Genomic DNA, 19380 nt, shown 5'->3' on the forward strand with positions numbered 1-19380 from the left:
ACCCCCGAACCCCCGCGCCCCAGTGATAGGACAGGGGGAGGAGAGAGGGAGAGACAGGGAGAGAGAGGGAAAGGGAGAGAGAGGGAGAGAGAGAGAGGGAGAGGGAGAGAGAGAGAGAGAGGGAGAGAGAGAGAGAGAGAGAGAGAGAGAGAGAGAAGAGAGAGAGGGAGAGAGGGAGAGGGAGAGAGGGAGAGGGAGAGCGCGCAAGCTCAAGTTTCTCAAAGTCACTTTTGCACGGAGAAAGTACAGAAGCAGGAGCAGCAGCAGCGCTGGAGTGAAAATGAATGGCCGCTGGTGTGTCCTGGTGCTCCTGCCGTTGCTATGGCGATGCGGAGGCGCTCAGCAGAGAGGTGAGTGAACACCTGATCGGTTCGAGCGTCACTTTTGGGTTATTTTGGAGAATTTCTGTAGAAGTTTGGTGGTGACTATGGCGTTCACTGTGGCCGTAACGAGGGTCAGTGTGGGCAGCTGTTGCTTCAGAACTGGACCGGGTCTGACTTGCACAGGCTGCGGGTCATCGGCAGGACTGCGTTAGTGCATATGAGGTGGACTCAGATCAGATCAGATGTGACGTCAGACGTCACAGGAACATTCACAACACTAGGGATTTACACAGCGTCTGCTCACGATCACTGGAAATAAAGGAGTAGCTGGACTTAAACTACACACAAACTGTGTGTAGCACACGCTGCCCTGTAATACCTCACACTCTTAGAATACCTCACACTCTCTCTTATAATACCTCACACTCTCTCTTATAATACCTCACACTCTTAGAATACCTCACACTCTCTCTTATAATACCTCACACTCTTAGAATACCTCACACTCTTATAATACCTAACACTCTCTCTTATAATACCTCACACTCTTATAATACCTCACACTCTTAGAATACCTCACACTCTTATAATACCTAACACTCTCTCTTATAATACCTCACACTCTTATAATACCTCACACTCTTAGAATACCTCACACTCTTAGAATACCTAACACTCTCTCTTATAATACCTCACACTCTTATAATACCTCACACTCTTATAATACCTAAAACACTCTTATAATACCTCACACTCTTATAATACCTCACACTCTTAGAATACCTCACACTCTTATAATACCTAACCCTCTCTCTTATAATACCTCACACTCTTATAATACCTCACACTCTTAGAATACCTCACACTCTTATAATACCTAACACTCTCTCTTATAATACCTCACACTCTTATAATACCTCACACTCTTATAATACCTCACACTCTTAGAATACCTCACACTCTTATAATACCTAACACTCTCTCTTATAATACCTCACACTCTTATAATACCTCACACTCTTAGAATACCTCACACTCTTATAATACCTAACACTCTCTCTTATAATACCTCACACTCTTATAATACCTCACACTCTTAGAATACCTCACACTCTTAGAATACCTCACACTCTTATAATACCTAACACTCTCTCTTTTAATACCTAATACTCTTATAATTCCTCACACTCTTATAATACCTAATACTCTCTCTTATAATACCTAACACTCTCTCTTATAATACCTCACACTCTTATAATACCTCACACTCTCTCTTATAATACCTCACACTCTCTCTTATAATATCTCACACTCTCTCTTATAATACCTCACACTTTCTCTTATAATACCTAACACTCTCTCTTATAATACCTCACACTCTTATAATACCTCACACTCTCTCTTATAATATCTCACACTCTCTCTTATAATACCTCACACTTTCTCTTATAATACCTAACACTCTCTCTTATAATACCTCACACTCTTATAATATCTCACACTCTCTCTTATAATACCTCACACTCTCTCTTATAATACCTCACACTCTTATAATACCTCACACTCTCTCTTATAATACCTAACACTCTCTCTTATAATACCTCACACTCTTATAATACCTCACACTCTTAGAATACCTCACACTCTCTCTTATAATACCTAACACTCTCTCTTATAATACCTCACACTCTTATAATACCTCACACTCTCTCTTATAATACCTAACACTCTCTCTTATAATACCTCACACTCTTATAATACCTCACACTCTCTCTTAGAATACCTCACACTCTTATAATACCTAACACCCTCTCTTATAATACCTAACACTCTTATAATACCTCACACCCTCTCTTATAATACCTAACACTCTTATAATATCTCACACTCTCTCTTATAATACCTCACACTTTCTCTTATAATACCTAACACTCTCTCTTATAATACCTCACACTCTTATAATACCTCACACTTTCTCTTATAATACCTAACACCCTCTCTTATAATACCTCACACTCTTATAATACCTCACACTCTCTCTTATATCTCACACTCTCTCTTATAATACCTAACACTCTTATAATACCTCACACTCTCTCTTATAATACCTAACAATCTCTCTTTTAATACCTAACACACTTATAATACCTAACACTATCTCTTTTAATACCTCACACTCTTATAATACCTCACACTCTTAGAATACCTCACACTCTCTCTTATAATATCTCACACTCTCTCTTATAATACCTAACACTCTTATAATACCTCACACTCTCTCTTATAATACCTCACACTCTTATAATACCTCACACTCTCTCTTATAATACCTAACACTCTCTCTTATAATACCTCACACTCTTATAATACCTCACACTCTCTCTTATAATACCTAACACTCTCTCTTATAATACCTCACACTCTTATAATACCTCACACTCTCTCTTAGAATACCTCACACTCTTATAATACCTAACACCCTCTCTTATAATACCTAACACTCTTATAATACCTCACACCCTCTCTTATAATACCTAACACTCTTATAATATCTCACACTCTCTCTTATAATACCTCACACTTTCTCTTATAATACCTAACACTCTCTCTTATAATACCTCACACTCTTATAATACCTCACACTTTCTCTTATAATACCTAACACCCTCTCTTATAATACCTCACACTCTTATAATACCTAACACTCTCTCTTATATCTCACACTCTCTCTTATAATACCTAACACTCTTATAATACCTCACACTCTCTCTTATAATACCTAACAATCTCTCTTTTAATACCTAACACACTTATAATACCTAACACTCTCTCTTATAATACCTCACACTCTTATAATACCTCACACTCTTATAATACCTCACACTCTTAGAATACCTCACACTCTTATAATACCTAACACTCTCTCTTATAATACCTCACACTCTTATAATACCTCACACTCTTAGAATACCTCACACTCTTATAATACCTAACACTCTCTCTTATAATACCTCACACTCTTATAATACCTCACACTCTTAGAATACCTCACACTCTTAGAATACCTCACACTCTTATAATACCTAACACTCTCTCTTTTAATACCTAATACTCTTATAATTCCTCACACTCTTATAATACCTAATACTCTCTCTTATAATACCTAACACTCTCTCTTATAATACCTCACACTCTTATAATACCTCACACTCTCTCTTATAATACCTCACACTCTCTCTTATAATATCTCACACTCTCTCTTATAATACCTCACACTTTCTCTTATAATACCTAACACTCTCTCTTATAATACCTCACACTCTTATAATACCTCACACTCTCTCTTATAATATCTCACACTCTCTCTTATAATACCTCACACTTTCTCTTATAATACCTAACACTCTCTCTTATAATACCTCACACTCTTATAATATCTCACACTCTCTCTTATAATACCTCACACTCTCTCTTATAATACCTCACACTCTTATAATACCTCACACTCTCTCTTATAATACCTAACACTCTCTCTTATAATACCTCACACTCTTAGAATACCTCACACTCTTATAATACCTAACCCTCTCTCTTATAATACCTCACACTCTTATAATACCTCACACTCTTAGAATACCTCACACTCTTATAATACCTAACACTCTCTCTTATAATACCTCACACTCTTATAATACCTCACACTCTCTCTTAGAATACCTCACACTCTTATAATACCTAACACCCTCTCTTATAATACCTAACACTCTTATAATACCTCACACCCTCTCTTATAATACCTAACACTCTTATAATATCTCACACTCTCTCTTATAATACCTCACACTTTCTCTTATAATACCTAACACTCTCTCTTATAATACCTCACACTCTTATAATACCTCACACTTTCTCTTATAATACCTAACACCCTCTCTTATAATACCTCACACTCTTATAATACCTCACACTCTCTCTTATATCTCACACTCTCTCTTATAATACCTAACACTCTTATAATACCTCACACTCTCTCTTATAATACCTAACAATCTCTCTTTTAATACCTAACACACTTATAATACCTAACACTATCTCTTTTAATACCTCACACTCTTATAATACCTCACACTCTTAGAATACCTCACACTCTCTCTTATAATATCTCACACTCTCTCTTATAATACCTAACACTCTTATAATACCTCACACTCTCTCTTATAATACCTCACACTCTTATAATACCTCACACTCTCTCTTATAATACCTAACACTCTCTCTTATAATACCTCACACTCTTATAATACCTCACACTCTCTCTTATAATACCTAACACTCTCTCTTATAATACCTCACACTCTTATAATACCTCACACTCTCTCTTAGAATACCTCACACTCTTATAATACCTAACACCCTCTCTTATAATACCTAACACTCTTATAATACCTCACACCCTCTCTTATAATACCTAACACTCTTATAATATCTCACACTCTCTCTTATAATACCTCACACTTTCTCTTATAATACCTAACACTCTCTCTTATAATACCTCACACTCTTATAATACCTCACACTTTCTCTTATAATACCTAACACCCTCTCTTATAATACCTCACACTCTTATAATACCTAACACTCTCTCTTATATCTCACACTCTCTCTTATAATACCTAACACTCTTATAATACCTCACACTCTCTCTTATAATACCTAACAATCTCTCTTTTAATACCTAACACACTTATAATACCTAACACTATCTCTTTTAATACCTCACACTCTTATAATACCTCACACTCTTAGAATACCTCACACTCTCTCTTATAATATCTCACACTCTCTCTTATAATACCTAACACTCTTATAATACCTCACACTCTCTCTTATAATACCTCACACTCTTATAATACCTCACACTCTCTCTTATAATACCTAACACTCTCTCTTATAATACCTAACACTCTTATAATACCTCACACTCTCTCTTATAATACCTAAAAATCTCTCTTTTAATACCTAACACACTTATAATACCTAACACTCTCTCTTTTAATACCTAACACTCTTATAATACCTGACACACTCTCTTTTAATACCTAACACTCTTATAATACCAAACACTCTCTCTTTTCATACCTCATAGTGAATATTACTAATACCTTAGTAAATATTACAAAGGCAACATTTCAAATCCTAAAACTGAGGCATTCTATTGTTTTTTGAGAAATAAATGCCATTTATGAATTTGACTGCAGCAGCAGGTTCAGAAAGTTGGGACGGGGGCGTGTTTACCGCTGTGTTTCATCACCTCTTCTAACAGCACTCTGTAAGCATTTGGGAACTGAGGACAACAATTGCTGCAGTTCTGAAAGTGAAAGGTTTTCCATTCTTGCATGATATAGAATTTCTGCTACTCATCACTTCAGGGTCTCATTTATCGTATTGTTTGTTTCATATAGTGCCAATTATTTTCAATGGATGACAGGGCTGGACTGCAAGCAGGTCAGTTTAACACCTGAACTCTTTTACTGTGGAGCAGTGCTGCTGTAAAACATGTAGAATGTGGTTTTACATTGCGTTGCTGAAATAATCAAGGCCTTCTCTGAAAAAGACGTCATCTGGATGGCAGCATATGTTGCCAAAACATGAATATATATCGTTTAATATTAATGGTGCCTTCATAGATGAGCACGTCACCAATGCCTTATGCAGTAAAGCCCCCCTAAACCATCACAGATGATGGTTTATGAACTGATAACAAGCCTGATGGCTCCTCTTCTCTTTAGCCATTGTCCATGATTTCTAAAAAGAATTTCAAATGTTGATTCGTCGGACCACAGGACAGTTTTCCACTTCCCCTCAGTCCATCTCAAATGGGCTCAGGCCCCGAGAAGGTGGCAGCATTTCTGGATCCTGTTTATATTTGGCTTCTTCTTCACATGTTATAGTTTTAACTTGCATTCTGGATGCAGCTACAGTCTGTGCTCACAGATTATGGCTTTCAGGAGTGTTTATGAGCCCATGCAATGATTTCCAGTGCAGAATTGTGTCTGCTTTCAATACAGTGATGACCTCAGGACCCAAAGATCACAGCCAGCCAATGTTGGTTTTCAGCTTTGTCTCTTAAATACAGAGATTTCTCCAGATTCTCTGAATCTTTTAATGATATTATGAACTGTAGATGATGACATCCAGATGTTCTTTGATATTTTATGTTGAGAAACAATATTGTTGTCCACGCAGTCTGTCCCCATCTTTACTTCTGAGTGGCTCAGCCTCTCTGGGATGCTCTTTGTTGCCAGTTAGCATAATTAGTTGTGAGATGTTCTAGCAGGTGTTCTTTTTAGCATTACACGAATTTACCAGTGCTTTGTTGTCCTTGTCCCGTCTTTCTGGAAACATGTTGCCTCCATTAAAAAAAAAATACAATTTCTCATTCTCAAAATTATATATGTTTTCTTTGTACTATTGGCAAATACATACAGGATGTAAATGTTTTGCATACCTTTTGTTTTTATTTACATTTTTCAGGGCATACCAACTTTTTTGGAAAAGGGGTTGTATATACGTTTTCCCATTTCGCTTATAATCCCCAACACATTGTTTGATGTTACCCGATAGCTTAAACGATCTATATAGGCTGACACAGAGCTCATATGGAAAAGCCTAGCTCTGTCCGTGTAAGTTGTGTTTGTAAACATGCATTTTTAATCTGTGTGCTCAATGATTGCCCACCTTCTTATGGATCTTCTTATTATGGTTTGCTTTCTGTTGGGAAATGAGAAATGATCTGTATGGAATAGTTTGAATGGCGAAGCTGTGGCGATGAAGAGGCCTTGAAACCTGTTCTGGATTCTTAGAAAGTGTCTCCATGGCTCGGAATAGCTTTGACTCATCACCGGTGCCGCGCATTGTATCTCCGCTGTATGCACTTCAGTCAGTCCGTGATCTTTCGAGAGTGGTGCACATATGAATTAGACTGCGTCAGGGTGTAACAAAGTCACGTCCTTACGCGTTAACCCCATTAAACTCTCAAGCACCTTCATTTGTTGCCATCTCCGATGCTTAACATGTAGCATCGGATTACCCACAGTGCTCAGCTGTAGCATATCAGAGTGGCTGGGTTGGTTGGAAATGTCCTGTCCTTTCAAAGACACAAAGGTCGCCGCTAACAGGTGTGAAACAGGAGTGTGGTGCTATATTTGAAAAGGAGCCGAGTAAGAATAGTGAAGTCTAAAAGCAGAGGCAGGGCTCGGAGATTGATGAGTGCCTTATCGACCTCGGGCTTGTTAGCAGACATGCTATAAACACCTACGCACCTCTATGCTCCCCAGCTGCTTTAGCAGATACCCTTCCACTTTTCTGGCGTGCAGTCAGAGAAGACGCCTACCATGTCAGTGTTAGGTTCACAGAGCACTGCTGAAAATCCCATTCAGCATAATTTCCCTTTCTATCAAAACGTGGTTCATATACAGCTCATATTCACCATCAGTGATGTATCTAGAACCTCCACAATGTTAGAAATAAAGGTGCATTTTTCGTTCGTCAAGGCACAAACAGTGTATTTGCTCCCTCAAGTAAGGGCTGTATTACGAGATTACATCATCGTGTAACACAGGAAAAGGGCTGGAATTCAAAGAAGGAAGCTGAGAAAAGTGAGTTTCTCCCTCTGGAGTGAACTTTGCAGAAAGTTTACATGCACAAAAGTCTACATTACACACTAAAGTCAACCTTAAGTCACTTTGTCACAAAGTAGCTTTACAGAAAAATCCAGGTCCGAGCTTCCGTGAGCGGTGACAGTGGCAACAGTGGCACGGAAAAACTCCATAAGAGCAAGAGAAAGAAACCTTGAGAGGAGCCACGACTCAAGAGGGGAACTCATCCTCCTCTGGTCGACACTGGACAGCAAGCAACGTTAGTATAAAATATTAAAATACAGAAACGGGGGGAAAACTAGGTGAAGCAGTGGCTCTGATTAAACAGTTTAATAGCAGCAGCATCATCAGGAGGGTCAGTTCACGCAGGTGAGGTTTGCTCAGTGTTCTACAGCGAGAAGATCCATGGTGGTCCAACTAGTCCAGAAGGCAAGCAGTGGGCACCCGATTAGCAACAAAATCAGACCCACAGAATGGGCAGCTGTTCAGCTCGGCAAATAAAGAGAGCACAGACAGAGAGTCAGTTCTATTCAGAGAGACTAAAGGAAAGAGAACTGTAATAATGAAATAAGTTACTACAACGAGGATGTTTTAACCTAATTTGAAGGCCTTGAAGGCCCTGCGGGTTCCCCCTTGAGCGAGAGCTGGAAGCAGACCTGATTTCAAGAGACCTGTACCCGTTTGATTGTTTGGACAGTGATGTGGGTTTTTTGCGGGATGTTTTACAGCATGCAGCTGTAAATATAAGTGGTTTTGTCATGGGAACTTTGGTTCCTGCCCCTTTGCCAGCCCCAAATCCTCCCATCCCCGCTTGGCTATAATTTCAACATGTGTGTTGCGGTATGTGGTGAAGTTATTGACTTCGACCTTATGCCGTTTGCTATCCACCAAGAATCTGGTGGACTTCTTGACTAGAACTAGCCGAGAACATATTGTTTGTCCATGTCTGCATCCCAGTCTCGCCTCTGGTGTGGATATCAAGAGGCTGAAATCCATTTCTTTTCATTTATTCATTCTTCCTGCCGTTTCTGACCTGACCAGCTCTCCCTCCTCCTCTCTCCACGTCTCTTTCTTTCCTGGCCAAGCTCATAAACATCTTCTGTGGCGTTCTGTGTGTTCCCATGTCAGGCTATGTTTCTATAACACCTCCAGTCGGATGAGGGAAAAAGAGAGAGAGAGAGAGAGAGAGAGAGAGAGAGAATAGAGAGAAAGCCTTCTGAATGCTTAGAGGAGAAAATCAATAGCTAATTCCAGAACAGCGGCAAACAACAGCCGAACGCGCCGGCTAGCGGGTCAATAGAGCTGAGCAGATGCTAAGAGCATTATTTGAGAAATTGCTGTGAATGTTTTGCCAATCGCTCGACACGAAGGGCCGTCCGAGCTTATTTATGTTCGAGGAGAAAACGAGAGCGAGCTCTTGTTCTTTTCTTCGCGTTTGCTCCTGAAGTCGTTCTCGGCTGTTTTGTTAAAACAAGCCAGAATTTCTTCTCGCTTATTGTCTTTTTCTGCGGAGAGACATATTGCTCAGGATGGCCCCATTCACACTCTCGCTATACGCTGTTTCATTCTGGCACGGAGACACAACGTTCCTTCACTTTGTTTTCTCGTTTCTTTAATTATTTCCCTCCTCTCTGGCGCTTCTGAAGCCGGCGATAACGCTCCATTGACGTTCCTCAAAGGCAGAGTCCTGCTCGGTGGATTCTTCACTTCACCGCAGAGAGAAATGGCATTTGTGGCCTCCACAAAGTGAAATCGACCAGGCCAGCCTTTAAAATTAACGCCTTAATATTCTTAGAGGCTTTTCTGACAAAAGGTGTAATTTCATATTAATCATTTCTGAATTGTTGCTCATTGGAACAAGAACACAATCTGTTCACCACATGAAGAGGCAGTATGTATAAGAGGAGATGGGTTATTATGGTTTGAATTCAAGGAATTATTACACGATTCTTTGTGGTCAATCATTTCCTGCATGTGCCAATGTTGATGAACCTGGCCAAATACAGTATTTCAGTGATGGTGCTGAATGTGTGGGTGTTTATTAGCTGGAATAACGTTAGCACTACCGGCTAAAGCTTTGAAACTGGGGAGCAGTGACGCCCAGTTAAACAGCAGGGGGCGCACTCACAAAATCCTGAAGTTTTTCAAACTTTCAGGTCGTCACACTTTATTTTTTAACGGTAAACTCATTATTATTATTATTATTATTAAGATGGCTTGGAAAAGCCGCCTTACTGTTCCTCATAATTGTCTAATTCTTGGTATTATCCCAAACTCAACACTTAAACAGTTTCTCGTCCCACATTTTTGATGTAGAACCACAAAACTGGATTGCAGGATTGTAGATCCTACACCTGTGTGTGCTTGTTCTTCTGGGACTGATTCGACTTATGATTTTGTACAGTGGCCGATCAACGGCTGTTTCTTGTCCCGTTGGGAATGAAAGGTGGAATGCTTGAGACAAACCTAACTGCCACAATCCCTCACACAGACACTCATACACAGTACACACAGACTCAGACACTTACAGCCTAATGCACAGAAATATCAGCCCAATGATGGGTTTAAGATTGCAGTGTATTTAAGGTATCAGTAAATTTAGGGTGGCAGTGAATTTAAAGTGGTATCAGTTGAGTGTATGGTGAGTGTGTGGTGAGGGTGTTGAGTGTGTAGAGAGGGTGTTGAGTGTTGAGTGTGTGGTGAGGGTGTTGAGTGTGTAGAGAGGGTGTTGAGTGTGTGGTGAGGGTGTTGAGTGTTGAGTGTGTGGTGAGGGTGTTGAGTGTGTAGAGAGGGTGTTGTGTGCGGTCAGGCAGAGGGTGGTGAGGGTGTTGAGTGTTGAGTGTGTGGTGAGGGTGTTGAGTGTGTAGAGAGGGTGTTGAGTGTGTGGTGAGGGTGTTGAGTGTTGAGTGTGTGGTGAGGGTGTTGAGTGTGTAGAGAGGGTGTTGAGTGTTGAGTGTGTGGTGAGGGTGTTGAGTGTGTAGAGAGGGTGTTGAGTGTTGAGTGTGTGGTAAGGGTGTTGAGTGTGTAGAAAGGGTGTTGAGTGTTGAGTGTGTGTTGAGTGTGTGGTGAGGGTGTTGAGTGTGTAGAGAGGGTGTTGAGTGTTGAGTGTGTAGAGAGGGTGTTGAGTGTTGAGTGTGTGGTGAGGGTGTTGAGTGTGTAGAGAGGGTGTTGAGTGTGTAGAGAGGGTGTTGAGTGTTGAGTGTATGGTGAGGGTGTTGAGTGTGTAGAGAGGGTGTTGAGTGTTGAGTGTATGGTGAGGGTGTTGAGTGTGTAGAGAGGGTGTTGAGTGTTGAGTGTGTGGTGAGGGTGTTGAGTGTGTAGAGAGGGTGTTGAGTGTGTAGAGAGGGTGTTGAGTGTTGAGTGTATGGTGAGGGTGTTGAGTGTGTAGAGAGGGTGTTGAGTGTTGAGTGTGTGGTAAGGGTGTTGAGTGTGTGGTAAGGGTGTTGAGTGTGTAGAGAGGGTGTTGAGTGTGTAGAGAGGGTGTTGAGTGTTGAGTGTGTAGAGAGGGTGTTGAGTGTGTAGAGAGGGTGTTGAGTGTTGAGTGTGTGGTGAGGGTGTTGAGTGTTGAGTGTGTGGTGAGGGTGTTGAGTGTGTAGAGAGGGTGTTGTGTGCGGTCAGGCAGAGGGTGGTGAGGGTTTGGTGAGGGTGTTGAGTGTTGAGTGTGTGGTGAGGGTGTTGAGTGTGTGGTGAGGGTGTTGAGTGTTGAGTGTGTGGTGAGGGTGTTGAGTGTGTGGTGAGGGTGTTGAGTGTGTGGTGAGGGTTTTGAGTGTTGAGTGTGTGGTGAGGGTGTTGAGTGTGTGGTGAGGGTTTTGAGTGTTGAGTGTATGGTGAGGGTGTTGAGTGTGTAGAGAGGGTGTTGAATGTGCGGTAACAGAGAGTGTGTTGTGTGCGGTCAGGCAGAGGTTGGTGAGGGTGTGGTGAGGGTGTTGAGTGTTGAGTGTGTGGTGAGGGTGTTGAGTGTGTGGTGAGGGTGTTGAGTGTTGAGTGTGTGGTGAGGGTGTTGAGTGTGTGGTGAGGGTGTTGAGTGTGTGGTGAGGGTTTTGAGTGTTGAGTGTGTGGTGAGGGTGTTGAGTGTGTGGTGAGGGTTTTGAGTGTTGAGTGTATGGTGAGGGTGTTGAGTGTGTAGAGAGGGTGTTGAATGTGTAGAGAGGGTGTTGAGTGTTGAGTGTGTGGTGAGGGTTTTGAGTGTTGAGTGTATGGTGAGGGTGTTGAGTGTGTGGTGAAGGTTTTGAGTGTTGAGTGTGTGGTGAGGGTGTTGAGTGTGTGGTGAGGGTGTTGAGTGTGTGGTGAGGGTTTTGAGTGTTGAGTGTGTGGTGAGGGTGTTGAGTGTGTGGTGAGGGTTTTGAGTGTTGAGTGTGTGGTGAGGGTGTTGAGTGTGTGGTGAGGGTTTTGAGTGTTGAGTGTATGGTGAGGGTGTTGAGTGTGTAGAGAGGGTGTTGAATGTGCGGTAACAGAGAGTGTGTTGTGTGCGGTCAGGCAGAGGGTGGTGAGGGTTTGGGGGAGGCCAAACTGGACTCTGGTGTTTAACTTTTCACTCCTGACCTCTGTCCTGCGCTGTGGACGGCGTGAGGCCACATGTGCGACTCCAGCTGAGAGGAGATGTTTTCATAGGTGGCTGTGCTGAACTCGCCAGGGAGCCTCTCTTCCTGTCATCCTCCCCTTTCCTCCTGTTTCCTTTATTCATTTACACACACTATAACTGCAAAAAGCAGCGCTGTAGCACCGGCATCACTGTCGCCGCTACGTTTTGCTGTTCTAGTTGCTTTATGCTTTTCATATTTACGTCTGATTCTTGTTGCTCTGTGGAGAAGCTGTTTTACACACGACTCTCTGTTCATTTCAAACGCCACATTTTCTTTTACTGTCTTGATTTCATGTTTTTTTATGTGACTTGAAGCAATTTTCTTAAAAAGGTGAAACCAGATGGTCCTGATTAGTCAGGATCTCAACCCTGATTGGTCTAAGAGCTGTTTACTATCCGCTCTAATCCAGGTAATCCTGAACTGACCCAGGTTACCTGTCCTAACGATGTAAAACATGATCCGCGGCTGTGAGACAGGAGATCCAGGCGTAGGTGAAATCAGAGCCACAGGTATCTGGCTGAGCGAGGGCTCCTGCTCTGCTGGCGTTTGGCCTCTCCCCTTTCATCCTCTCCCTCCCTCCCTCACAAACACATACAGCTGCCTCCACATCTGCTTCTAATGCACTCTTAATCGGATCAATTCCTGCTGATCTGAGGTCAGCAGGCTGGCCGTTTCTGAATCTGACCGAGCTCCAGCGGCTCAGAGGTCGCTGACCTTCGAACAGGTCAGAGTGAAGAAAAACACTCTTCGGTGAAGTCTTCAGGTGGCTGACCTCGATTGAGTCCACCACTGCACGGCCTCTAGTAAAACACGGCCACAGAGTTCTGATTCTGCAGTGCTCTGACCTCACAACACCAATCAGTTAAAGGGCCCATATCAAGGACAGAACAATTTGTCCATTTTATTTGAAAAATAACATAAATAACAGTTTTATGTTGTAAGTAAACACTAAAATTTCAAATTGTACCACTGACTCTTCAGTCCATATGGTCCATACAGACCATATGGTCAATACAGGCCATAAAGGCCATACAGGCCATACGGTCCATACAGGTCATAAAGGCCATACAGGCCATACAAGGCATAGAGTCCATACAGGCTATAAGGTCCATACAGGCCATGCATTCCATAAAGGCCATGCAGTTCATACGGTCCATGCAGTTCATACAGGCCATACAGGCCATATGGTCCATGCAGTTCATACAGGCCATACAGGCCATACGGTCCATACAGGCCATACAGGGCATAGAGTCCATACAGGCCATACGGTCCATACAGGCCATACAGGGCATAGAGTCCATACAGGCCATATGGTCCATGCAGTTCATACAGGCCATGCAGTCCATACGGTCCATGCAGTTCATACAGGCCATGCAGTCCATACGGTCCATGCAGTTCATACAGGCCATACAGGCCATACGGTCCATGCAGTTCATACAGGCCATACAGGCCATACGGTCCATGCAGTTCATACAGGCCATGCAGTCCATACGGTCCATGCAGTTCATACAGTCCATACAGGCCATACGGTCCATGCAGTTCATACAGGCCATACAGTCCATGCACTCCCTGAGTTCAGGCCCCCAGACCACCCCTGGTCTAAATGAAGTCTAATCAAGTGACTATATATCACAACATTAGTATTAGTATACAGTATTAATAAATACAAACATATATATATATATATATATATATATATATATACACCAATCAGGCGTAACGTTCTGACCACCTCCGTGTTTCTACACTCACTTTATAAAAAAAAATACATTCATATAAAAAATACTTTTTAAAAAACTCGCCCATGAAATAAATAGAAATCTTTAAAAGAAACACCATCACTGCTTGTTTGTCCACGATGAAGAAAACTACCAGCAGCGAGGAACAGCGTGAATTCAGCAAAGATTCCAGCAGAGTTTTTCCCACGTGAAGATGTATGATAACTGTATCCTGGATGTGGTGGGAATGTATTCCTCCTTTATGTACTGTAATGGAATATATTACTGAGCACATTTAGGACAGTGTGTTCAGGAATCTGCCCGGTTTGTATATATTCCATTTCTGGACTGAATCAGAAATTCCCCGACCCGTCAGCTCTGCCTGTTCTCCGTTTCATTCTCTCTGCTCAGCCTGACCCTTTCAAATGTCACCCTTAAATAATGCAATGACCAATCAAAGCGCTCCTGACCCTCCGCCCCTGTGTCGCAGGACTTTACCACAGTAGACGCTCACCTTTGATAAATAATCGCCCCTGCGGAAGGAAAGCCTGCGCTGGTTTCTCATGCGTCTCGCGTCTCTAACATTTGCTTTGTCACCTCTCGGCCGCGGCCGGCCGTTATTGCGTTTTGTAATGCGAGGCGAATACATAAGGCAAATGTAATAGACGCTTTCAGGCGGCGGCTGGAGGCCGTCAGGTCTGCGCCATGCATCTTCGCAAACATTATGGATTCAATTACATTTTCTCTGAAAAGAGGAAGAAAGAAATCATAATAATGATAATAATGGGCTTCTGTTCCCCAGAAGGACTGAGTCTGCCATGCATATTAACTCACAAACACATATATGCACCCACACACACTCCACACTACACACAGACCGGCTTGGATCGTGGAGGAATGCGAGTAGCGGGAATACATACTCAGAATAAAGAGATGAAGTGCCTGTTTTGAGTCCATTACACCGTGAAAAGCCAGTTATCAGAATATATAGCGTTACGTTTGATGTGTAGGAGAACGCTTTAGAATACTTACCCACTAAATTAATACATAGTCGTATTGAACATGCTCGTCATGTGGACTCTAAAAAGGAAGTCAACAAGCAGATTTATTAGAAACACTGAGGTTCTTGCTAAAGCCTGAGTAGACTGATAAATCACCCACCTTGTGCTTCCACTCACTGGCCACTTTATTAGAAACACCCACCTTGCACTTCCTCTCACTGGCCACTTTATTAGAAACACCCACCTTGTGCTTCCACTCACTGGCCACTTTATTAGAAGCACCCACCTTGTGCTTCCACTCACTGGCCACTTTATTAGAAACACCCACCTTGTGCTTCCACTCACTGGCCACTTTATTAGAAGCACCCACCTTGTGCTTCCACTCACTGGCCACTTTATTAGAAACACCCACCTTGTGCTTCCACTCACTGGCCACTTTATTAGAAACACCCACCTTGTGCTTCCACTCACTGTCCACTTTATTAGAAACACCCACCTTGTGCTTCCACTCACTGGCCACTTTATTAGAAACACCCACCTTGTGCCTCCACTCACTGGCCACTTTATTAGAAACACCCACCTTGTGCTTCCACTAACTGGCCACTTTATTAGAAACACCTACCTTGTGCTTCCACTCACTGGCCACTTTATTAGAAACACCCACCTTGTGCTTCCACTCACTGGCCACTTTATTAGAAACACCTACCTTGTGCTTCCACTCACTGGCCACTTTATTAGAAACACCCATGGTGGTGTACAGTTACAGTGTTCAGTATCATGTGGGTATAACATAAAATATGAAAATTCAGAAAGGTTCTGACATGCTGAGGAGAAAAAAACCATGTGAAACACTCGTGTCTTAAGTGCGGCCATTAACGTACTTGATTAGCCACCCTAGCCTTTTATCATCTCTATACGTAGAGATCTCGCAGCATGAGTGGCTTTTAGGCTCCAGGAGGTTTTACATCTTATATCTTACATAAAGTCATCAGCAAGTCTCCAGCCAAATTAGAAGCAGCTTTATTAAACTATTAATCTCGTTTGTGAGGAACACATTATTAGACATAATGAAGAATGATATCAAATAGACTTGACTCTCAGAAGTGAAAACAGGTAGAAAAGAGATATAAGCCCATGACATAGGAACACATGTGCATGTATAGGATCTGAGAAGATACAGTGGTATGTGCAGTATATCCTTGTTTATTACTATCTCCATAGATAGCTGTGGCTCACTGGACTGAGGTCCTGTAAGGAACAATGAGACGTTCCCCCGGCGAGGATAGGGGCCGGCGGGATTTTAAGAATGCTTTGTCCAGCTCTCAGTTACAGTGTCCATTGTGTTGTTCTAAATGGGCACTGTTGTTGTGTTTGGAAGGTGTGGGCTTTGAGCTGTAGATGCTCAGCCTTGCCAGACGACGCCCACAGGCTGGAGGAATCGGCCTCCGAGCCAAAGCTTCTGTCTCTCTTTCTTCCTTGCGGTGCACAAGCACAGGATGCAATGTGCTCTAATCCAGCATTCATTTCATCTCACAGACAGCGCTCTGGAGTGAAAGGGATGCCTGCTTATTGGTCAGTCCCACACCTCTTTGACAGCATTGTGCAACAGGGAAGAATGTAATGAGCTTTTTCAGCCAGTCGTCCATCACCTCAGGAAATATGCAAATCCCGTTTTCCGTCTCATGAAGCGCACGGTGATCCGTGTGCTCTGACTTCTAGCGATTTTGGAGGAGGCTTAGTTGCGTTTAGTGTAGCCCAACTAAGAAAGGCCTGTGGCAACAGCTGGTGTTTTAGTCGGGTAACACCACGAAACCCAGTTCGACTATGTATCTGGTAATGCAGAGCGAGGAAACGATAACGAGTTATTCATTTATTTCACTCTTTATTCACCATAGCATTGAGCCAGTAATGGGATGTGTCTTCTAGCTACTACACTCTTTAAATAGACGGTTCTTCAAGGGTTCTAGAAGAACGTTGGCATTGTTGGTATGGTGTAGTGGGTGAGACCTTTGCCTTCCATGCTGTAGACAGGGGTTCAATGCCCCACCTGGGTATGCTATACCACTATGAGTCCTTGGGCTGGACTCCTAACACTGCCTTCACCTCCCTGTGTAAAGAGCGTCTGCCAAATGATGTAAATCTCAAAATGGTTCTATATAGAACCATGAACATTCAACGAACTCTTTGCTTGGTGTAATATTGCTCAGATTGATGGAGAACATGCTGGTTCTGTATTGCACCAGAAGGGTTGACGTCATAACAATAGAACCCTTTTCAAAAACACATTCTCCATCGATCTGAAGAACCCTTTCGCCATGCAAAGAACTCTTTAATCATGCAAAGCGTTCTTTAAGCGTTTATGGATCTATATAGAACCTTCAGGCTTCATTCACCAACCGTTCTTAAGGAGAAATTTCTTCTTACGCAGTTTTCACGAAGATTCTGATGTTCACCGATGTTCTCTTATGTGGGGTTAGAAAAGAACCTACACATACTCGAGAGCACAAAGGTGGGAAGAGTTCTATGCTTTAAGAACCCGTCATGAATCCGATGCAGACTTTTTCTTAGGACCTTTCTCAAGAACACTTTTAAAAACAAACTTTGGATGTTTTCTTCTACGTAGAACCATGAACGCTCAAAGAAGAATTTGCATACTTAAAAGGTTCCTTGCATTCCAAAACGGTTCTTCAGATTGATGAAGAAGGTGTTATATATGGTTCGATGCCAAAAAATAGTTCTGCTACTGTTACGAAGTCAAGCTTGTAACAGGAGAAGAACCCTTTTTGGTGCTATGTAGAACCATTTTAAAAGATACTACATAGAACCATATACAACACATTGTGCTGTAATCTGAAGAACCGTTTTGGAATGCAAAGAACCCTTTAAGCATGTCTATTAAACCCGTCTCACAGCGAGTAGGGCCTGGGTTCGATTCCCCGGCCGGGTGACCAGGGTCCTCTCTGTGTGGAGTTTGCATGTTCTCCCGTGTCTGCGTGGGTTCCTCTGGGTTCTCCAGTTTCCTCCCACAATCTAAATACACGCAGTCAGGCCGATTGGACATGCCAAATTACCCCGAGGTGTGAGTGAATGTATCTGTCTGTCTGTCTGCCCGGCGATGGACTGGCGACCTGTCCAGGGTGTATCCTGCCTTCCACCCAATGACCGCTAGGATAGGCTCCAGCACCCCCCATGACCCTGAGGGAGAAACGGCTTAGAAGAAGATGGTTCTTTAGGTGTTCATAGGCCTTATTCGCCAAATGTTCTTAAGAAAAAATTCCTTCTTACGCGGTTTTCATGAAGATTCTGATATTCACCGATGTTTTTCTATCTAGGGTTTGTTCTTGGGTAAGAAAAGAATCTACACACACTCCAGAGCACAAAGGCGAGAACAGTTCTGCGCTTTGAGAACCCGTCATGAACCTGACGTTCCTTAGGGCCTTTCTCAAGAACACATTTAAGAACAAACCTGGGAAGATACTGGAGAGTAAGGCCCACTGTCTGTGTACAGAACCCTCAAAGAACCATGTTCTTCATGAATGTACTACTACTAGTCACTGGCAGATCACACAGCGTTACCATGATATGGGTGTAGCAGAATTATGGAACTAGGTGTAGCACAACTGTGGGAATAAGTGTAGCACATCTAAGGAAATGAGTGCAGCATAACTAACTATGGAAATAGATGTAGCGTTTTTTATGATGTAGCATAATTAAAACGGGCCTATCGTAACTATGGAAATAGGTGAAGCACATCTATGGAAATAGCTTGGTGTAAAAGTGGTGTAGTATAACTATGGAAAGAAAAAGGGGTGTAGCATAACCATGGGACCATGTGTAGTTATGGAACGAGGTGTAATGTAACTATGGAAATGAGAATAGTATACAGTATATGAGGAAATGCATGGAGTAACTAGAAAAATGGGTGCAATATAACTAAGGAAACTGGAGTAGCATGAAAATGGATTTGGGTGTAACTTCAGAAATTGTGCCATAATTATAGGAGAAAATAATTATAGGAAAAAATATCTTCGGAAACACTCGTATTAAAACATGTTGAAATATGTGCATATATATGTTAAGATATTGAAATATGTATA

At 42.2% G+C, this 19380-nt stretch overlaps 1 protein-coding gene across 1 annotated transcript in view; it reads left to right on the plus strand.

Annotated features, from left to right (window-relative positions):
• Positions 1-212: 212 nt before the first annotated feature.
• The window catches only part of lama2 (laminin, alpha 2), a 268929-nt gene continuing 249761 nt past the window's right edge, over positions 213-19380 (plus strand). The window contains exon 1 of the mRNA XM_037537821.1: positions 213-350. Coding sequence (XP_037393718.1) covers positions 281-350 — 70 coding nt within the window. The 5' untranslated portion in view covers positions 213-280. The remainder of the gene's footprint in view (positions 351-19380) is intronic.

This window comes from Pygocentrus nattereri, chromosome 4 (genome assembly GCF_015220715.1).
Source record: "Pygocentrus nattereri isolate fPygNat1 chromosome 4, fPygNat1.pri, whole genome shotgun sequence".
In the NCBI taxonomy this organism is placed as follows: domain Eukaryota; kingdom Metazoa; phylum Chordata; class Actinopteri; order Characiformes; family Serrasalmidae; genus Pygocentrus; species Pygocentrus nattereri.